Source organism: Marmota flaviventris, chromosome 1 (genome assembly GCF_047511675.1).
Source record: "Marmota flaviventris isolate mMarFla1 chromosome 1, mMarFla1.hap1, whole genome shotgun sequence".
Classification (NCBI taxonomy): Eukaryota; Metazoa; Chordata; class Mammalia; order Rodentia; family Sciuridae; genus Marmota; species Marmota flaviventris.
In genome coordinates this window covers 21,680,958-21,702,004 of record NC_092498.1, presented here as the reverse complement: position 1 = coordinate 21,702,004, position 21,047 = coordinate 21,680,958, and the positions used below count along the sequence as shown (strand labels likewise).

The 21,047-nt window shown below is 49.3% G+C and overlaps 1 protein-coding gene across 1 annotated transcript in view; it reads right to left on the bottom strand.

Moving 5' to 3' along the window:
- Positions 1–21,047, bottom strand: part of Plxna4 (plexin A4) — a 423,940-nt gene that overhangs the window by 339,908 nt on the left and 62,985 nt on the right. Inside the window, exon 2 of the mRNA XM_027950129.2 lies at positions 12,189–13,446. Coding sequence (XP_027805930.2) covers positions 12,189–13,373 — 1,185 coding nt within the window. The 5' untranslated portion in view covers positions 13,374–13,446. The remainder of the gene's footprint in view (positions 1–12,188; positions 13,447–21,047) is intronic.

Genomic DNA, 21,047 nt, shown 5'->3' with positions numbered 1-21,047 from the left:
AGTGAAGTAGCAAAGGGGGTTCTTCCTAAATATCTGTCAGCATAGAGTAGATATTGGGCCAACCAGGCCAGATGGAGGAGTAGAGAATTGAGATCTCAGATTCAGAAGATGGAGCACTATTCATTATAACTCTGTGGGGCCCCATCCTGGACCCACTCACTCCATCAGAAAGCCAGAGGAAGGCATCTGTGTCTTTCCACTCCTTCAGGTGAGGTGCTGGGGTTCCAGACACCTGGCCTTCATCTCCTGATGGTCCTTTCCTAGCAAAGGGCTCTACCGAGCAGGACCCCCAACTGGATCTGGGGGCCAAGAGGCCCCACGGAGGCCTCCCCATGGCCTGCTGAGCAGCAGCAGCCCTGGTGAGGTGGTGTGGGGAGCCGGAGCTGACACTCCGAATTACAATCTAATAGCTTACCACGCTTCCCTCGCACACAGCGGCAAAGGTTACCGTGCAATTACGTGTCGCTACATACAAATGACAGAGCAGTTACGGTTACTTTACCAATTACAGGGAAATTGCTCCCACTCTGCAGAGAGACTGGCACTCTGAAAAGCTCTATCATCTCCACAGAAAGGGGATTTTCAATGCTGCCAGTATCCTTCCTCAGGCAGTGTCCCCAGGATCCGGGGCAGTGCGGCAAAGCAGCGCCCAAGGAGCACAGAAGTGTCTGATGGTCTCGGTGGGGACTCCCTGAGAAGGGCTACAGGTGGGGGCAGACCCTGGAGCCCTCTGTAGAGACCCCCAAGTCCAAGTCCCAGTGACAGATGCTAACGGCTATGCCAACCCATCCTGAGGACCAGAGGGGATGAGGAGGAGTTGGTGCCTGATCCTAAAATCACCCCTGACCCCTGCTAGCATGGCCTCTGCTCTGTTCCTCTGGCACCTCCCCTGCCACATGGAGCCGTTTTAGCCCTGGCCTGTGGTTGTCCCACCTTTGCAGAAACCCCCCATTGAGTCCTTATTATGGAGAGGTCAGAACTAGGCCAGAGCTCAGTGGTCCAAATGCAGTGTTAACGAGGGAGAGGTCAGCAGGTCCATCCCCCTGTGGGTCAATTAGCTGAGCTCTGGGACAGTCTCTTCCATAGCCACAGGCTGCCCATCTTACCCCAGGCATCCACTGTTAACAAATATCCCAAATTGATCCAAAAAAGCAGGCCAGGTGAGCCAGTAGGATGGATGGATGGATGGATGGATGGATGGATGGATGGATGGATGTGGGATGCTGCCGACTGCTTGGACCACAGATGCACCTGTCTGGCTGCCCTGAACCCCAGGATGAGAAATCAAGTCAGCCTTGACCTCACCTTGTACTATGGGCAGCACCTATGGTCCAGCAAAGAGAAAGGTCCTTACACCTGGGAGCAAACCAGCCCCCCTCTCCTTCCCAAATGGGACAGTATTGTACAATCTCACTCATGGAGTCCTGAGCACCCCTAAATCCACCCCCAAACTGGGACACTACCCCTCCCATCCATTAAACAGGAAATGAAGGCATCTGAGACTTACCCAAGCTCACCCACCATGGGGTCATCTGGGGACTTTTCCTGTCAAATCCCCTACTGAGGCACTAAATAAGACAATGCTACTTATAGTTTTTTACTTATTAATTTGTTTTGGAGCATTTAAAAGAACCAAGCACTAGGGGAGGCTCCAGTGATATAAAGATGCAAAAGTCTCAGTTTCTGCCTTAAGAATTGCCCTTTCCTAGTGACAGAGGTAGATCTAGACTCGGCAAAGCTGTCCGTGCCTGCTTCAGTTATGTGCCTGGGGGAGGACAGAGGGCGGGGCTGCCTGGGCTTGGGCTCAACTCCAAGTTCTCTTGGGTTAGGACACAGTGTCAGACCCTCATTTCAGACAGCCTGCTATTCCCAAGAAGAAAATAACTGAAGGTCACAACATCTGACAACCCCATTATACAGGAGAGAAAAATCAAGGCCTGGAGCGTGAAGTGGCTCCTACAATTACCTATCAAGTTACAGAAAAAAATAGAGCTGCAAATTCCCAGTCCAGAAGGAGAAAAGTGATCTTGTGCTGGGGCTTCCTTCCAGGTAGCTCAAGGGGGCTTGGGGAGAACAGGAGACATGGGGGGATGAGCTCTCCTTTTTGTTCTCCCCAGACCCTGGGCCCAGCCAACTCTCCCCTCTCAAGAAGGCCCTAGCCCTTCACCAGAACTGGGTTTCTTCCCTGTCCAAATGGGTCCATTTGTCTCAAGAAAGTAAGAGTTCAAATTTCCAAAAGAAACACAAGTTAGGAGAGAAAGAGGAGGGAAGCCCACAGCTTCCTACTGATAGGGCCAGGAAAAGGTCTTTGAATTCTTCATGCCTGGCAGCCCTACATTTCTTGCCATTAATTACATTTGCACACGCACAAACACACACACACACACGCATACACACATACACGCATACACACACATACACAGCAGGCCTCTTCTGGAAACAAGAATCAGTGAATTACGCATGTGGGATTTCTTTTTAAAGGAGATATTGATCAGAAAAGCTGTAATAGCTCATGTCTAAATACAGACTCCAGTTGTAAAGCTCTGCAGTACAGGGAGATAATGATCACCCACTTATTGGGAACCATATCTCAAATATGGCCACTGACCCCTAGGGTGTTCATAAACCTACCAGAGTCTGAAGCACAGACTACATTGGTTCCATGCACCTTCCATTCTACCTGCTCACAGGTGGAGGTAAGGTGGAGGTAAGCAGAGGGTCCTTCAGGAGTAAGGAACATCTTTGGGAGACTCTAGCAGGTTTAGGTTTGGCCTCATCAGGAAGCCTATTACTTTCTAAGATGCTCCCGCATCAGGCTGATCGAGTAATTATTTCTTTTTTTTTTTTTCTTTTTTGGTACTGGGGATTGAACCCAGGAGCACCTAACCACTGAGCCACACCAACAGCCGTTTTTTGTATTTTATTTAGAGACAGGTTCTCATTGAGTTGCTTAGGGCCTCTGTAAATTGCTGAGGCTGGCTTTGAACTCACAATCCTCCCGCCTCAGCCTTCTGAGCTACTGGGATTACAGGCGTGCATCACCATACCCTGCTGGGAGTGATCATTTCTAACAAAGAAAGAAATCAGAAAAGCCTGACTCTCCAGCCTTCTCTTGGCTTCACCCTTCTGCATACACTTTTCTCTCTCCGTGATGATTCCTAACCCTCTCTGGAAGGGCTGCTCAAGATCCAAGCCAGGGAAGTGCTGCTCCAGGTGAAGCTTGTCACCAGCACCCTGGCTGTGAGCACAGATGATGGAAAGGGAAAGTAGGATTTGGCCTCACCCACTTAGTTGCTAATGTATCTATCGTTTCAAAATGATTCTTTATTGTGTCTTTTTCAATGAGATTGTAAAAAAAAAAAAAAAAGAAAAAGAATGTGTACAGAGAAAGGGAGGGAGATCCATCAAGCCACCGCCACAGTAACCTAGTTAGACAAATATGTTATTCAAGGGACTCAGTGAAAAGTGTCTCTGGTTGGAAAAACAACCCAACTAAATTGCAGCTGAGTTTTCCAAGAAACACAGCCCTACTTCCCGGCATTTCACAAAGGAGAGGAGGGGGCCAAAAACCATGATATAAGGTCATCATGTTTTAGGAGCTCTGTAGGGGTGCAGGGTGGCTTTTGATGCAGATATTCATTGAATTAAAGAATGCACTTAATTACCTATGCGATAAGGAAAGCTCTGGACAAAGGTAACACTTTCTTTCTCATTCATTTTGAAATCTGTGCTTGGAGACCAACTGTGGTCCCATGTCACCAGATATCTAAGAGGACTTTCATGCATCATGATAACAAGCAAGCCTTCTAGCAGGGAACTAAGGCCACTAATTTGAGCCATATTCCCAGGAGAGGGGCATTAATCCAGACACCCTTTCTTCAGACCAGGCTGTAACCAATAGAGCTCTGGCCATGCATCCCTCCCAGGGCTGCAGAGCAGAGCCAACAAAGCGTAGCTCAGTCGGGATCCAGGGGGTTGGACCCCTGACCTTATCCTCATTAGCTGAGCTACTGAGAGCACTGACAAGCAGCCAGGGCCACAGCACAATGGCCTGGGGCTGGCCAGCCTGGCCAAAGTAGTACAACTCTGCAGGTGGCAGCCATGCCCAAACTGGACCCTTGGGAAATTCCCGGGGATCTTCCCCACCTTGTAAGCAGTACTAACCCCAACCCACTGGGATGCTGCCCGCTGCCTTTCCATCCCCAGAAGCCCCATGTCATGGGCAGATAAATCCCACACCACCAGCCCATCAATCTCCAGGCCCCTCTCTCCCTCCCAGCCGCCACTAGAACTGTAATTGAAGCAAGGAACACCACGATGATTAAGTTTGTGTGTTTTCTGGCGGGTTCAGGGAAGCAGTGGCCCCGCTCGCCAGGCTGAATTATAGGGTAGGTCATTCTCTTATTAGTGGGAATAAATTTTATTAGCCCACTCTTGTTGCCGTGTCTCTTCCTCAGGCCCATGTGAGAGTCTGGGTAATGTTGCCAGCATGCTGGGCAAAGCAGCCGTGCCAATCCCATTACATTCTGCAACTCCAACAGAGACGCAGTGACCACGCAGGAATAATGCTGGCTTTCTCCTCCCAGGGGTCCCAGTTCATATTCGGGGACAGCATCAGGGAACAAATCCGCTAGGAATAAAAACCAGAGGCCAAAGGGCAGAAAGATCTCCCCGTTCTTTCTTTTCCTCCTTTCTACTAACTTTCTTAATAAAAAGAAATAAGTACAAGCCGGGCACAGTGGTGCACACCTGTAATCCCAGTGGCTGGGGAGGCTGAGGCAGGAGGATTTTAAGTTCAAAGCCAGCCTCAGCAACTTAGGGAGGTCCTAAGCAACTCAGTGAGACCCTGTCTCTAAAAAAAAAAAAAAGAAAGAAAGAAAGAAACAAATAAGGCAGGGGGAAGCTGGGGGCTGGGGATGTGGCTCAGTGGTTAAGTGCCCCTGGGTTCAATCCTTGGTACCAAAAAAATTTTAAAAATTAAAAAAAAAAAAAAGAAAAGAAAAGAAGTGCAGAGTGTCAGTGTGTGGAGTTTCCTTCCACCTTGCAAAAGCTAAGGGACACCTGGGGATGACAGTGGGAGCGGGTGGCTGGAAAAGGATCATCTCCTTCAAATACATCCACTTCGCCTTTGGAACACAGTCTTGTGGAAGGAAAACATATGCCAGGTGACAGGAGATACATCTCCTGGCCTAGGATGTTGAACCTAACATCTGGGTTAGGCATAGTCCAAAGCTCTCAAAAGGCCGACATTGATGGAGAAAAAAAAAAAAAAAGAAAGAAAGAAATCTAACAACTAAACCACAGTGACATCATTACACTCCTTTCTCACTCATTGGGTGTGTTATAACTGAAGGTAGACATACAGGATCGTGCTGTGAAAATGTTGTGAACTACAAATCCCACATGCTCTGTGTCTATCATTAGTTATTAATTCTGTGTATTTATCATTTGCACTTCATTAAAGGGATAGTATTTTATCAGCTCCTTCTTGAAGACAAAATTTGTGCAACAGAGCAAAAGGGAAACTGCTTACCAACCCTGTTACATCTCACAGGCTGATGCTGGCTGGAACCCAAAGATCCAGATTCCCCAGCCGGTATCCGGGCCAAGATGCCTCCTTGTGTGGGTGATGGGAATTGAAGGAAAGGCCCAGAAATGCACATCTGTCCTGGTAAGCAGGGCTAGTCTCTGTGCGGATGGAGAAGAGGTTCAGCTTCCCATCTGGGCTGGGCTATAGCATACTGTACAAGGTGGGCGTGTGTGAGCGCGCACGCACACGTGAGAGAGGAATCTCACTGTATCTGCTGCTGAATGTAGTGTGTGGGCGTGGGAGAGAACAAGCCACAGAAAGAAGGAGATGGAGAGGAACCAGGAGACGAAAACGCACAGGGAATGTGAGTTCAATGGAGACAGGGAGGGAGAAGCAGAGGGTAGCAGGTAGACATCAAGCGTGGGGAGACAGACACCTAAGAAAGAAAGCCATCATCACGTAGAGAGTGGAACTCTGTGCACATGGTATGTGTACAGGTATGCATGCCTCTATGCCAGGCACACAAAGTGATGTCTCAGCATCGCAAGGCCCTGTGTCCTAATCCCCAGCTTGGTAAACCCTATGCTGAGGTCCCTTTAGCAGCACCCTGTGTTAAAACTCAGCACATGTGCCCACTGGGTCCTACACTACCCTGTTGATCCACTGGCTCCAGGGGAGGCATCCTGGGAGAACACATCCAGCCTAGGAGGCCAACTTCAGAGCCTTTCCTCCTGCCAGGCCCAGCACGCCACCCAGGGCTCAGCCACCATGCTACACCCCAGGTACCATGCATGCTTGACTGGGGTGGGTCTCTCAAAAAGGTGTTAGCTGGGTGACTTTACCTGAATACCTGGGACAGGAGCCATGGTGAGGTGAGAGTGGAAAGACTTGATTCTATCAAGATGGGGTTGCCATACACCAGGCCACCAAATGCCCAACCAGAAGGCTGAAGGGTCGAAAGGGGAAGGGCTTAGGCTGGTATAAAAAATGTGCATGTGCCCACCTACAAGGCCAGAGTGTAAGTGTGGCTTGTTGTGCATGTTTATGGGCTGTAGTGTGTTGAAACAGTGTCAGAGATGAGAAAGGAGGGATGGGGCGGGAAAAGGAGGAGGTCTTGGACTGAGGGAGGGCGGGAGCCCCGCAGGAAGAGCCAACGTTGCCTAGCGCCATAAACAACAGGAAACAAGCCCATCTAGTCAGCGCTGTGCTTCCTGCTGACGGGGTAAAGAAAACACCCAAGCAGACGGGCAGCAGCCAGCCCCTGGGCCTGGGACGGCTGCCTGGCCATTCCGGATGCTCACTTTCGTGGAGTTTCAGGATCTCAGGCGCCAGACAAACCCGAGTGACTGTCCAGGCTGGGATGCAAGGCCAGCCTCAGTCCAAGGGGGTGACCCGAGTCCTCCCCAGGACTGCATGCCAGGGGAAACCAGCGAGTCAAACAGCATGTGGAAATGGGGGTCCCCCACACCTGTGATACACACCCCTGGTCAAGAGGTGAGGCTTCAAGTGAAATATAAAAGTGCTCAGTTCCTTGCACTTTGTGATCCTCTTGCGACCAGCAGGGATGGTGGGTACATCTCAAAGTCAGAGGAAACTTGGCCCAGCTGTGGTTCCCAGTGAGCATCTTTGAGAAGTTTGGAGAGCTTTTCTGGCTGTAGTGGAACTAGAGAATTCCATGGGTGCCTAGCATTCAGGGCCTGGATCACAAATGCCCTGCAATGCCCAGACGGTCCCTGCACGAGGCACTGCCCACTTAGACAATGGCCAGTAGCACACATGGAGATAAACCTTGGTAGAAGCCTCAGCTGAGATCTGAATGCCCAGCAGGTTCTAGTCTATTCACTACATGACACTCAGGGAAGTACTTGACTTTTCTGTCCCTCTGTTCCCCCAGCTAGAGAGCTGTCTGCCCTTTCTGTCGTCCTAAAGCACTGCTGAGAGAGGAAAAGGATCTGATAAAATCCTCATAAACCAGCAGAGAGCCTGAGCGTTATCATCAGACAGCACGCTCTGCTCCCCCAACCTCCGTCTGACAGGTGGGAGGTGGTGGTTCTGCCACAGGGACCCAAATTTTCTAGTGAAAGGTCCCTCTGAGGTCCAGCCTTAAAGGAATAGTGAAGAAGCTGATTGTGGCTCACCTTCACCCCACCCCCACCCCCACCCCATCCAGCCCTGTCAGTCCTCAGGCTGACCATCCTGATTCCTATGGCCACTTCTCAATTCGTCCCAAACTTGGGAAGATTTAAGTGGAGGAAGAGATGGCCACTCCCATGAGCACAGCTTTCGTTCTTGCCACATAGGCCATATGACCATACTCTGGACTCCTGGGGACTGATGTCATTCCACGATCTTGGCGTCCACCAGCAGGGCATCCATTGCCAAGCACTATTCCAAGGCCAACACATTCCACCATTCAGCAGCCCATTTGGAGGCAGAGGCTAGTGATCTGGGAACTTACCCAGGAGTCTGGAGAAAGGGAGAGGAGGTACAGTCAGCCACTCAGAAATACCTGGACACCAAGCCTGCACTGGGCCGGATCACAGGACAGAAACCACAGGCTTGGGCTCCTCAGCCCTACCGTCCTGTCTCGGCAGACAGAGGGGCATGGCAGCCTACAAAAGAGGCCAGAGTAGGGACCTCCTGGTGCTGAGCTAGAGAAAGAGAGAAATCAAGTCTTTGTCATTAACTCACCTGGATACCCATTAGTAAAATGGGCCTCAGGTTAACTGTTAGTTTCCCTGAGCCCCAGGATGAACTAGAACACCTTGACAGGTCCTTCTAGAACTCTTCTTATGGCCAGGTCCTCATGAGATCTAAGGAGCAATTTTCAGACACTTGCACATTTGTTCTTGGATACCCCTCTCCATTCTGGGTGAAGAAAACCAACACCCAGGAGAAGGAATGGCTAGAAGCCAAATTTCCCATTCCCCCAAAACACTAGAATATACCTTGCGACCTCCCCACCCTCCACACCCAGTATCTGCTCAGGGAGTTGCATTTCCAATGTGAATTTGCATCTGCAGCAAAACATCCCCAGGAGCAGGCCATTGCTGGCCCCAAGCTCACCTCTGATGTGGGCACAGCAAGCCTTCTCTGGCTTGTCTGCAGTACAGTAACCACGGGGCTCTATGGGCCCACACCCAGGGGGCTCCAGCCTCATGACTCAGCCCTTTCCCCACCTGTGGTTCCATGGAAGCCCCATGGCATAGCAAGCTGAGTCACAGGGGTTCTCTTCCCCTCTCTATCCATCCCCCACTAAACACAGCTGGAGGGAATGCTGGGACCTCACGAGGTAGGCAGGCAGGCAGCCCGGGGGTCACCATGCTTCCATCTCTGAGTTCTGGAAGCCTGAGTTTAGGGGAGCGAATGGAAGAGTCCACAAAAGCCTGCTGGGTACCCTGGGACACGCTCTGGGACTTAGAGAATTAGGACAACAGGGAATGCAATAAAAATGAATCGCTGGTCAGATCCCCTTTTAAGCTAAGTTGTAACAGCCATAAAACCCACAAGGGATCCCACCCTGCGAAACACAACCCTAAATGTCCACTTTCTGGGCCCATTTTTCTAACAGCGGAAACACCACAGGACAGAGGCCACCTGAGATCCGGGGTCCACTTCACAGGCCCCAAGGGAGTTCCATTCTCAGAAGGAAAAAAGAATTCCAGGGTTCATCTTGACCATCTTCTGCCTCTAGGCAGGGAAGGGGGAAAGACACCAACCCAACAGCCTTGGGAATGGGAAAAAGGAAAGCTGGGTTTGCCAATGCAGCAGACTCCATGGGGCTCAGGAGTCCGGCCTGGCCGATGTCAATGTCGTGTGAAACATGTGTGGTCTGAGCTGAGTCCAAATGAATTGTAACAAGAGGGCCAGAGCAAAGTAACTCGGGTATCAGCCAAATCAAAGGAAACTGATACTGTGCATTAAAAGCCAGTCTGGCCTTTTTTAGACTGGCTGGGGAGACAACCCCAGCCCTGCTCCGAGTTTCTGGCCTCCTCCTTTCTATTCTCGGCCCCGAACTCGCCTCTAACTTGAAAGGGCTAATTAAAGCCAAAAGAAAAATCAAAAGCTTGTTATCTGGCTCCATTACTCCCAGTCCTGGCATCAGTCTGTCTTGCAAAGCTGTATCGCCTCTGTACTCTCCAAGGCTACCATGTGGTGTTAGGACCCGCCTGCAGACTTCCAGGATGAACTTGGCTTTTTGTGCTGTGGCAGGGAGCAAGGGCAGGACCAACACCTGCCGGTGGCAGTCAGACAGATCCCTGCAGATGCTGCTGCTCCCAAAAGCACAGCCCAAAAGACAGTTGTGAGCAAGTTTTCTGCAGAGATTGCCAACCCCTCTGATCTCATAGTAAGCACCCAGCATAGACTTGACATCTGCTAACATAGGTTTATGTATGCACACTCATGGGACTATTTATGGCACGCATGCAAGTATATGTGTGCAAGGCTGTGCAAATATGTATATGGCATGCAGGTAAGGGGGACTCTCCTTGAGTGCTGGCTCTGCCACTCCTTCACAGGATGTGTGACCTTGGGCAATTAGTTGACCTTGTTGGGTCTGAGGTACTCAAGACAAAATGAGGGTTTAAACTAAGGTACTAGGGTTTGAATATTTGTCCCCTCCCAAACTCAGGTTGAAATTTCATTGCCATTGCAACAGTATTAATAAGAAGGGCATTGAAGAAGTGGTTAGGCCATGAGGGATCTGCCCTCGTGAATGGATTGATTGTTATTAAGGCAGTAAGGTGAGTTCAGTTCCTCTTGTTCTTTCTCTGGCTTTCTCTTTGCCCTTCCACCACGTTATGGTACAGCGAGAAGGCCCTTGCCAGAGGAAGTCACCTTGAACTTGGATTTCCCGGCCTCCAGAACTGTGTGAAACAAATTTCTGTTCATTATAAATTGCCCAGCTTCAGATATTCCATTTTAGCAGCACAGGGGGAGGACCTATTTCAACATGCCAATGTCTCTCCCCAGAGACCTTTATTTGCATGTGTAATGTACATAGACATAACACAAAATCTGGCCTGTCACTGATTATCTTCTTTTGGGAGCAGTCTGTGATCCCCCAGATCCTAACCCTGTACCCCAGACCCTCTCAAGTGGATCAACCACTACCCTAAACACCAGGCCCCATTCAGGAGGCATTCTCAAAGGTGAAGTCACTGGCCAGGGTTCAACAGGTGCTGGAGTCCCCTCTCTGGCCTGGCTCTCATTTTCCCATTGGTTGATGCTCTGCCTCTCCCATTTCCTTTGTGGCACAGGGTCTCCTGGCCTTTCAGTTCCTCCAAATAGGGATGGAATTTTTTCATTTCATCCCGGGTACCCAAAATCTGCCCCTGGAAAACAGACTGAGCCTAAATGTCAGAGCACCAAAGGTAAACTCTGCTGGGCTCCTTCTGCTCCCTCTTCACTGCCCCCACTTCAAATCACAATGGACAGAGGAATGGTGTTGTTCATCATGCACCAGTGAAGAGGTGCCAGTGTCCTCTGAGATCTGTTTGGCAAGCAGTTATACTTTATGGAGGGAAACACACTTTTCAATGCAACCAAAATACATTTTCCTCATGCAAAATGCCACCAAAGTTTGAGCAGCAGTCAATCACACTGGGACAAATGCATATTTGGATCTGATGGATGAGTTTTTCCTCCCTCCTCTTCCAGTTAGCTTTACAAGATAGATTACAAACTAGGTTCACCATTTTTTTAAATGGAAACGAAAAAAGGAGAGGGAGAGAGTCGTGGGCACGGAAGATGCCGACAGAGGAATCCTGAAGGATGTGAAAAGAGAACAGTACCCTTTGAAAGATGAACAGAAGTCAAGCTCAGAAAAGCAGATGCTTTTCATATTGAAAGGGGTGGGGAGGCAGGAAGCTGTGTCAGCCATTTCACCTGAGGTCCTCCTGCAAGGCCATACCTATCAGCACACCAAGTCCCACGGGTCATGGGATGGCCCCTGAACCAGCTACCTTCACTCTGGGCTCCTATAGCACGTCTGTCACCTGATGCTGTTCTCTGGCTTCCTGACTCTGGAATGCATCATTTCCAGGGCACTGTGCACACAGAAGATGCTTAATAAACAGTCTGTCTCCTCCCATCCCTTTCCCAAACAAGTTCTCTTTTCTTCTCTCTGCCTTATTTCTGCTCTCCTTTGCTTCTCCTACCTGACTTCTGCCCTCACTTTTCCCATGTCCTAAAAATACACAAGGGGCTCAAAACCTAGCTTTCCTGAAATCCCACATCCATCACACCACACCTCTAGAGTGACTTCTTCCACTCTCCTCTCTCCCACCTCTGCTCTTGTTCTAAACAGTCAGGAACGTGATTGGCAGGCTTGGTTAATGAGAAGGGTGCTACAGCCCTCTACCAGGCCGGGTGCCCAGGACATCTCCTTCACACTCTCCTACCCATTCCCATCACGCCCTCTTGTATGCAGCAAGCCAACCTGGAATAGAGAGAGACCCAGGTGGCAATGGGAAACGAATGCCTTATCTCCACTTCTGACTCTCATATACTCAGAGCGTCAGAGCCAGTGGTGGTGTGAGTCCAGTGAGGCCCAGGATGGAATATAGTTGTCCTGTTCACAAAATGGGAAGAGAAATTATAAGGCCGGGTCCTTATGCACAGCCCACCACCCAGCCCAGTGCTCCCCCCGACTCACCGCGCTGCTGCAGGGGATATCCTTCACCTTGAGCCAGGCCAGGTCCAGCGTGCCCTCGCCCCGGTAGCAGGACTGCAGGCGCTCCTTAATGCGGTCATTGATCTGCTTCAGAATAAAGATGCACAGGGCTGATTCATCCAGAGATTTCATCTTCCGCTTCTGGCCCTTGGAGAAGACGGTGAAGAGGAGGTCGTCGTCTGGGCGGACACTCAGGGTCCGGCCCAGCACAGCCCCGGCTTTGGACAGGTAGGCGGCCTGGAGCAGGCGGTATTCCACCCCGCCGCGCTCACAGCCAATGGGCACCTCCACGTACGAGTTGAAGGCTGTGTCCTCCTTGCAAAGCCTCACGAGCTTGGAGGTATACACCTGTTCCTTTGTCGTGGAGCCTGGAGGGGACACCATCTCAGGCTGAAGGGTCAAAAAGTAGACAAAGTTGCCGCTGCTGAAACCATAGACGTAGTAGATATCAAAGTCGGGGATGACGGTGAAGGTGTCCGAGGGGATCTTGATCATGGAAGCCACAAACTCATCATGGAAGACGTAAGCGAACATGCCATCCGCCTCAGAGTTCTTGGTCAGCTTCCGGCTGGAGATGGTAGGGAAATACTCAGGCTTCCCATCCACCGCCGTGGCGATGAAGAGCTTGTCATCCAGGTTGCTGTAGGAGACAATCACTCCGAAGACCGAGCCACTCTCATTGACCCCCGACAGGTAGTGCTCCTTCTTGTGAAAAGGCTCCCCCAACTTAAAGAGGTCCTCCAGCCTCAGGAGCTTGCAGATGCCCTGGTACAGGCTCCCGCACGCAATCAGCCGGTTCTCCTTGTAGTCTATGAGGAGCATTTTGTTGACGTTGTTGGTGGTGGTCAGAGGCTCATTGCACGTCTGGACGATGCGGGGCGGGTAGCACTTAGGGTTGTCCTCGTCCGGCCCTGTCTGGTGGGTCACCAAGACCTTCAGGTCACTGGAAAGCTTATAGATCCTGTTGACGGCCCCCAAGTAAATATGCCCTGTCCTCTCATCCACCACCAGGTGATTGAAGCCCTCGGTGGGCTCTCCTCGGAAAGTGACAAAGGACCGCTTCTGGGTCAGTGGGGGTGGCTGCCGGGGGAGCAGAGTGGAGGAGCCCATCCCTACCATCAGGAGGTGGGACAGCAGACAAGTCCAGTTCCAAGGCATGGCTTTCATTTCAGAGAAGGGTCCTCACAGCCCAGCAGCACTTGGGCACAGCTGTCACCAGGACTCAACAGGGCAGTCTCCCCTAGTGAGAAAGAAAAGACTGAGATGTAGGATAACCATGGTTGGAGCTTCCTGGCACCCCAAAGCATGTCTGGCTGGACTCAGCCCATTGGCACAACCCAAATACAACTGCCCAAGGGAAGCTAAAGGCCAGCTGTGTGGGCCCCAGCCCAGGAGTGAGAGACAGTCACAGCTAGGAGGCAGTGGCTACAGGAAGACCCTTCAGCACCAATAATAACAATGCTAATGATAACGATGACGATAGCAAAGATGACAAGAGACAGCAGCGCTGACCAAGTGCCTGACTTTAAGTCACTCACTGTCCGGCACCTTCTGGGGACTATCTTATTTCATCTCAGTAAATCCTTTCAGAGCTGGGAGTCTTCTATCTGCTCTTCCAGATCCATGGCCTGCCCTTCTCTGGCCCAGGACACTGACCGCACAGACCCTCTGGGAGCGGCTCCCTGGCCTCAGGTCTGGTTAGGTGCAGACAGCGCTGGAGAAAGCCCGGTGGGAGGAGCAGATGCTGCACCCACTGGGAGTCTCCTGGGATGTTCCCTAGAGCAGGCCCCTCCGCACTGTCTCTCTGTGTCCACGTCCTGTGGGCCTTCTCCTGCCACACCCCACCTGGCCCTCACTGTGACTAACTCCAAATACTGCGTTGCCCCTAAGGAACCACACGTTCATGAAGAGTCCCTTTCTTAATCTTTGCTCAAATGACACAATTTGCACATGCTATCTATTTCCTGCTGAAACCCCGACGAGTGACCTTGGAAGTGTGTACTATTTATCCTCATTTTACAGCTAAGGAACATGAGCTTAACAAAGTCATGGGACCTGCACAGCTGAAAGCGGCAGAAATGGACTTCCACTGAAGTGGCAGTAACTCCAGAGCAGGTCCTCATTCTTAACTCTGCATTCAGTTGTCCGTAGCCTTGCACAGATGGGGTATTTTAGCACTTCCTGTTATCCACAGCAGAAGACCAAAGCTGAACCCCTTCTTGGGGGCACCCATCACAGCTGCTGCCTCTGGCCCTGAGTCTGGACCTACTGCAGGGGAATTTCCCCTTTGCATCTGCTCTGCTGGTTGATATAGTGGGGCCAGATTAAAAACCCACATCTTCCCTCCTTCATCCTCTGGCATCCACCAGGCCGTCTGTACCCTGCCCAATTCTAAGCCCTCACATTATTTTAACAAGGCAGAGCTCAGCTGCCTCCCACAGTCAGGACCCTTCTGAGAGCTTTTCATGAAAGGGAGGGAGAAAAACTGCTTTAAGAAATCAGTGGTCAAATAAATAAATAAGTAACTCCCAGTGGAACCAAATCACGGTCCACCCTAATGGTCTCCTTCATTGCATTCAGGATGCTTTCTGCATGTTTCCAGTGGAAAGCTTCTTACTTCTTCCACTTTGGAAGGCATCTGGGCAGGGATTGCCAACTTCTTATTTGGAGGCATCTCAGCTCTGTGGAATTTCTCTCATCCTCCCCACCCCCAAACTCCTAAAAAATGAGGTAGTGGAATGAGGTACATTGCTAAGTAACAGAAATCTCCCCAACAGAGAGAGGATACAAGGTTAGCTGGACACCCACAGAAGAAGAAAGCAAACAAAATGAAGACTTTGTCTTGTCAGCCAAAATCCAAATGAGACCTACAATCTTTTCAAGAAGATGTCAGAGGAAGAAGGTTCTGGCAGGTGGGGACCCCCCCACCGCACAACCAACAGTGGTCTTGCAAGCTGACGGCCTTTATTTATTGACCCACTTGACCAATGTTTGCTCAGAGCACACACAACACATGCAAGACACTTCAGGACCCAAGGATAAGACCCCTAAAGGACTTGTGGGCAAGTTAGGCAGAAACTAACAAAACCCAAACTATACATAGGACGAGTAGTTATGCTATGAGTGACGGGGTCGTGATAGAGTGCGTTGGGAGTTCATGGGGGAAAAGAAGCCTTCAGGTGAGGAAGCAAGGCATGGAAGGGAATGGAATTTGAGCAAGCCATGAACTTGTGGAGGACACGGAAAATTGGAAGGGTGAGACCTGCAGAGCCAAATGGGCATATGGAAGCAGGTGTAAACGAGGAAGAGGATGCCTGGGAACACAGCTCAGGAAGGAATCAGGTAGCAGATACGGCTGAAAAGAGAGAAAGTGGGCCTAGTCAGGATGTCACTGGAACGTCAAGACTGAAATGCAAAGAGTAAAGAGTGTAAATTTAAAAGAAAAGGGCAAAGTTTCCCAGAGAGAAGGTGCCACGTTACTGTCTATGCAGTCTTTGACTTAGCAGAAAAAGAGTTCGTGGCTGAGGGCTTGTGAGCTCTGTGAGCCAAGCAGTGTCTGTCCTGCTCACTAGTGTGTCCACAGCATCAGAGCTCTGCCCAGCAGTTCACGGAGGCTCAACAGCTAATAATTCTTGACTGGCAGAAAGAGGAGCTCGCAGCAAGAAGGAATATCAATATTTGTACAGCATTTACTGCGCCCCAAACCCCATGCAAATGCTTTCACATAGAGTAACTCACAAACTCATCATTACTGTTCTCTGCAGGCAGGAGGATGACTTTACCCATCTTTCAGGTGAGGAGACTTTTTAGCTCTGCAAGGACATGTGGCTAATAAGAGGCAGAGTTAGGGATGGACTCCAGGGTAGTACCACTGCTATTCCGAATGGTTCTTAGAAGTGCACAATTCCAGAGCCCAGAATATAGAGCACTTGGAAGCCCCCTTTTAAGTCATGTAAGTCTCAAGCAAAGAAGTCCCAGGACATCACATAGGAACACCAGGAGAAAACCGAAACCTCCCTGACCCACAAAGCACACACCTATCAGCAGGTACTGTTGCACACCTCCAAGTGTTGGTGACTGCACAGCACCTGGCACAGGGCCTCTGCCCGGCACAAAGTAGGTGCTTAATAAATGATAGATGTGTTGTTATTGTTAACAAGATTTAATAGGATTGAAAGGATGAAGGTTATGATAATTAGATGGCTCCTGCTGATACCTATAAATATGAGTGATGAGGAGTCAGTCCAGACAGTTCCTCTTGAGTTGCTTGTGCAAATCCAAATAACAGAGAAGATTCTAGAAGTTTTTGATCTGAAACAGATAATCCAGTTGAATGATTCCCAATCCCTGATTTTACAGACAAGGAAGGTGATATCCAGAGAGGTCAAATGATCTCACAGGAGACCACATAGTGAATTAAAGATGGAGATGAAGGACAACTCAGACCTCTAACTCCCAGGCCAGTGGTCTTTCTGCCACATGCAGCTTCTCTTCTGACTTTCTCTGCTCCAGAACCCTCTCCTTGGCCTTTGTCTGAAAGCAACTCCTCTTCAGGCACCATGTGCTCTGCTGGCTAACACAGCTCTCAAAACTCCTGCCAACAGCTGAATTCCAGCAGGGCTGGGAATCCTCACTCCAGACAGACAGGTGCAGGTCGGGGCTCAGGCACCGAGCCTTCTGGAGGGAACTCTCTGCAGTCCCTATGTCAGAACGTGCCACACGTGGGGGAAAGTGCGCCTGCCAAGGCCCACCTTACTGTACACGCTCACAGACCCACAGCCAATCGGCAGTTCTCTCGTCTGCACGAGGCGAGACAAGGAAGCCTGTAATTATGAATTTACTGAGCAGAAAGGTGCCGTGGCTCATTCTCCATCTCCTATTAGGCACTGAAATGAGACGCAGTTATGCATCTCAAACACTTATCACCCTCATCTGGGGATGGGGAAATTACTGTGCCTGGAGGGGAGGGGATCTGCAGAAACAATACCATGTGATGGGTATAACCAGCCTCTCATTTTCCACACCACGAAAGGAACTGATTAGGAAACAAATAACAGAAAAATGAAAAAGAAATGGGAGAAAACAAAGAGGATACCTCCAGCTACCTTCACCAAAGACCCCACTGAGCACCACCATGGAGATGACCCAAAGACAGTTCTCCCTCCCAAGCTGGAGACCCACAGGTGGAGAGGGCCACCAGTCCTCTTCACCAAAGGCTGCTCTGATCTGGCAAAACTGGAGCTTCCAGAGGGGCATCCCTCCCAGGACGTCAATCTTAATAAGCCGTGACCCCAACCTAAGGAGCCCCTACCTCAATTTCAGATCCTACTAACCCTTTCTCTCTTAAATCATCTTTTTGCTAGTCTCAAAGCCTTGGAGGAAAGGATAATTCCCCTTGGAAGGAATCAGCCCAACCTTGATTCTCAAAGGCAAGTACTGAGTCACCCCACGATTTCCCCCAAGGACTCCCTGAACCAGGAAAGGGGCCAGAGGGCAGGAGACCCAAAGGACTCTGAATCAAACCCGAACATGCTTCAGTTTTCCTCTTTGAAATCAGATTTTAATTCTGAGTGGTCTCAGGGGAGACGGGATACATTTTTAGAAGCTGATCATCATTTTGATTAAAGCAATTGGGACTGCCTTTGTTTTATATGGCAAGTTTTGAAGAGCTCAAACTAATTTCCATGAAGTAGTGCCATCCTCTCAGATTTCTGAGTGGCAGAAAGTTATTATCAAGCAGTTTAAAATAGCAATTATCTCACGAAATTCCTTCTAAGTTTACAAGGAGTTTTCATGTATGTTACCTCGTTTTGATCTTATTGTTCATAATAACCCTGTTAACTAGATGCCGTATTTACAAGTACACCCCCTCTGCAGATACAAAAACTGAGGTAGGAGCCAGTAAAGATCTTGGCTCAGGTCACACACAATCATGCAGGAAATTGGAGAACTCTTCAGGTCCCCATTGTTTGCTCAGGGGACATTTCCTGGATCTCTGCACAAAGTCTTGATCCTGGGACCCTTTGCTATGAGGTAATAGAACAATCAAAAAATGTATTCTAGGATGTTTCAAAATACAATTCACAACCCACCGGAGTCAAGAAACCAATCAAGTGGATCATATGTGCATTTTTTCAAATGAAGTACAACGGAAGAGAAACTATTAATGTGTCACACATTGGAAAGATAGACACCATTCAGTGGGACTATGTATATATTAAGGGAGACGTAAATGTATTTCTTACTGTTGGTCATCATGATGGTTGATTTTATGTGTCAATTTGGCTAAGATACAGTCCCACAGTCAAACATTATTCTAGATGTTTCTGAGAGGGTGCCCTTAGACAAGAGATTAACATTTAAATCAGAGGATTCAGAGGGAGGCAAGTTACCTTCCATAATGTGGGTGGACCTCATCCAATCAGGTAAAGGGTGAACAGAACAAGACTCACCACCCCTGAGCAATTGGGCATTCTGCTGGCTGATTATCTTTAGGCTTGGACTGTACTGTCAACTCTTCCCTGGGTCTCCAGTCTACAGGTCTACTTGACAGATTTTGGACTTGGTGCCTCCATAATTGCATGAGCCAGCTCCTGAAAATCAATGTCCCTCCCTCTCTCCTCCCCCTCCCCCGCCCCACATCCTATTGGGTCTAGTTCTCTAAAAAAGCCCTAATAAAGTCATGATCATTTGAAAGACCCTGTCAGTAAAGAGAACTATTTGTTTTTGCTATCATTCATTTATCCCCTGGGAATCTGCCCCTTTGCCCTCTCTGAGAAGAAGGTTTCTGGTGGAATTGACTCCACCCACAGATCTGGGCTGACCAATCAGAACAGAGCAGAGGTGAGGGAAACAGTGATTGGTTCAGGGACTACCAAGTTGAGAGGCTTTGGACCGGAACGAGCTGTAGCTCTCCCATTGAATGTTACCTTGGAGAGTCGCAGCCTCAGAATGGCTGGGGCCCTCTTGTAACCAAAGGTGGGGGGAAGGGTTGGGAGAGGATCATGCGAGAATGAAGCCAAAGTACTGAGAAGAGTGGAGGTGAGCCAAAAAAATGGAGAATCTGGGCCCCAGTGACATCATATAGATATTCAGATCGTGAACATGGAGTCAACTCTATGCCTGTACTTCCTAGTTGCATGACCCCCCCCCCCCCCCCCCCCGCCCCCCAAATTCCCTTTTTCCATTAAGCCACTTTGGTTTTGGTTTTCAGGCACTTGTTAATGAAAGGCTCTAAGCCATACACAGAAAAATCCAAAAGAATCCATTACCATATCCTCTCTAATGGGCTACTGTTCAGTGGGATTGAGCAAGCCAAGGAGATTTCTGGGTCCCACTAGCCATGGAGATGACCTACAGTTTTACATGCAGTGATACAATATTCTAAGTGAGAATCGGGGTGTGTGAGTGGGCAAGTGCACTGACTTCTCAACCAGGCAGTGCTCTCCATATCTGTGGAGCACTTGCCTTGAGGGCTGTGCCCTCCTGGCTCCTGGTAAGTTATGAACTAGTTAAGCCTCTGGTATCCAGAGTTGGATTCACTCCTCAAGGAAGGCTTCTCCCTCCCAGCACTGGCCTAAGATGCCCCTACCACAGCAACTGGTGCCCACTATAGGCTCAGATTTTACAAACTTAAATTTGTCTTTTGATGCTACCCTCTCTAAAACCACGTTTACTTTGAGAACAAGGATTTTGTGTATCTTTCAAACCACTATTCTCTCCAGTTCCAAAACCAGAGCCTGAGATGCAGTAGGTGTGTAATACATGTTTGTTGATAAATGAACAATTATGAGATGTATATGAGATGGCAGCTGGTAGCACCTATGGCTGAAGTTCAAAGTAAATCTTGGTGCTGAGCCACCAGCTTAAACAGGGGCCAAACTAAAAAAGCTGGTTTTACCGTGCTCTAAACCAGGGCTTATAAATACTTAAAATATTTGATTTTGTTCTTTTAAAATACAAGTTCAAATGCATCAGAGAAACTACACCTCTGATATGTGATTTATAATGTGACCAGTCCTGTCCACCAGATGGAATATCATAACAAGTCACTGCAGATTCGAATTTAAGAACCCTGCCCCAATAAACTAAGAAAATCAGTGTGGTCCCCATTAAGGAAAAGGAAAATAAAGTTGTAGGGAGGAAAACTCAGCATGAGAGAGAAGTTGCTAGAAATCAGCATGCATTTGCTCTTTGAGGCAGTGGTTGTATTTTTCCTCAGCCAGTGGCTGTTGCCTGAGCACATACCACATGAGGAGTTCTGTACTGCATGCAAGGGGCTCAGAAGCTCCAGAGCAGAAATGATGTCCCTGCTCTTCAGTTGTGGAGGGTTTCCTGGAAGACTGTCTAGCTGTCCCTCGGGGAAGCTTCACAGAACTTCACCTTCTCAGCCTCTGCCAGATGCCGGTTGTACTCTCAGTAATTTCATCTTCTTTATGCTAGTGGGTCAGGAACAGAAACTTAACTTCCTACCAGAAATGTGTGCTTCCCATGCATGAGGCTTATGGTGTCCGGTTGTTGGCAAGAGGAGGCCACTGCTGGGCACAGTGGCACACACGTGTGATTCAGCAACTCAGGAGGCTAAGGCAGGAGAATTGTAAGTTTGGGGCCAGCCTCTGCAATTTATTGAGGACTTAAGCAATTTGGTGAGATCCTGTCTCAAAATAAATAGTAAAAAAGGCTAGGGATGTGGCTCATGGGTAAAGTAAAGTGCCCTGGGTTCAATTCCCAGTAACCACACACACAAAAAAAAGTGTGGAGGGGTAGGGGCTAGGGTGGGGATACTTCCAGCTACAGCTCACATCTCCCAGCCTTTACGTTTCCACACAGTGTCCAGGCATG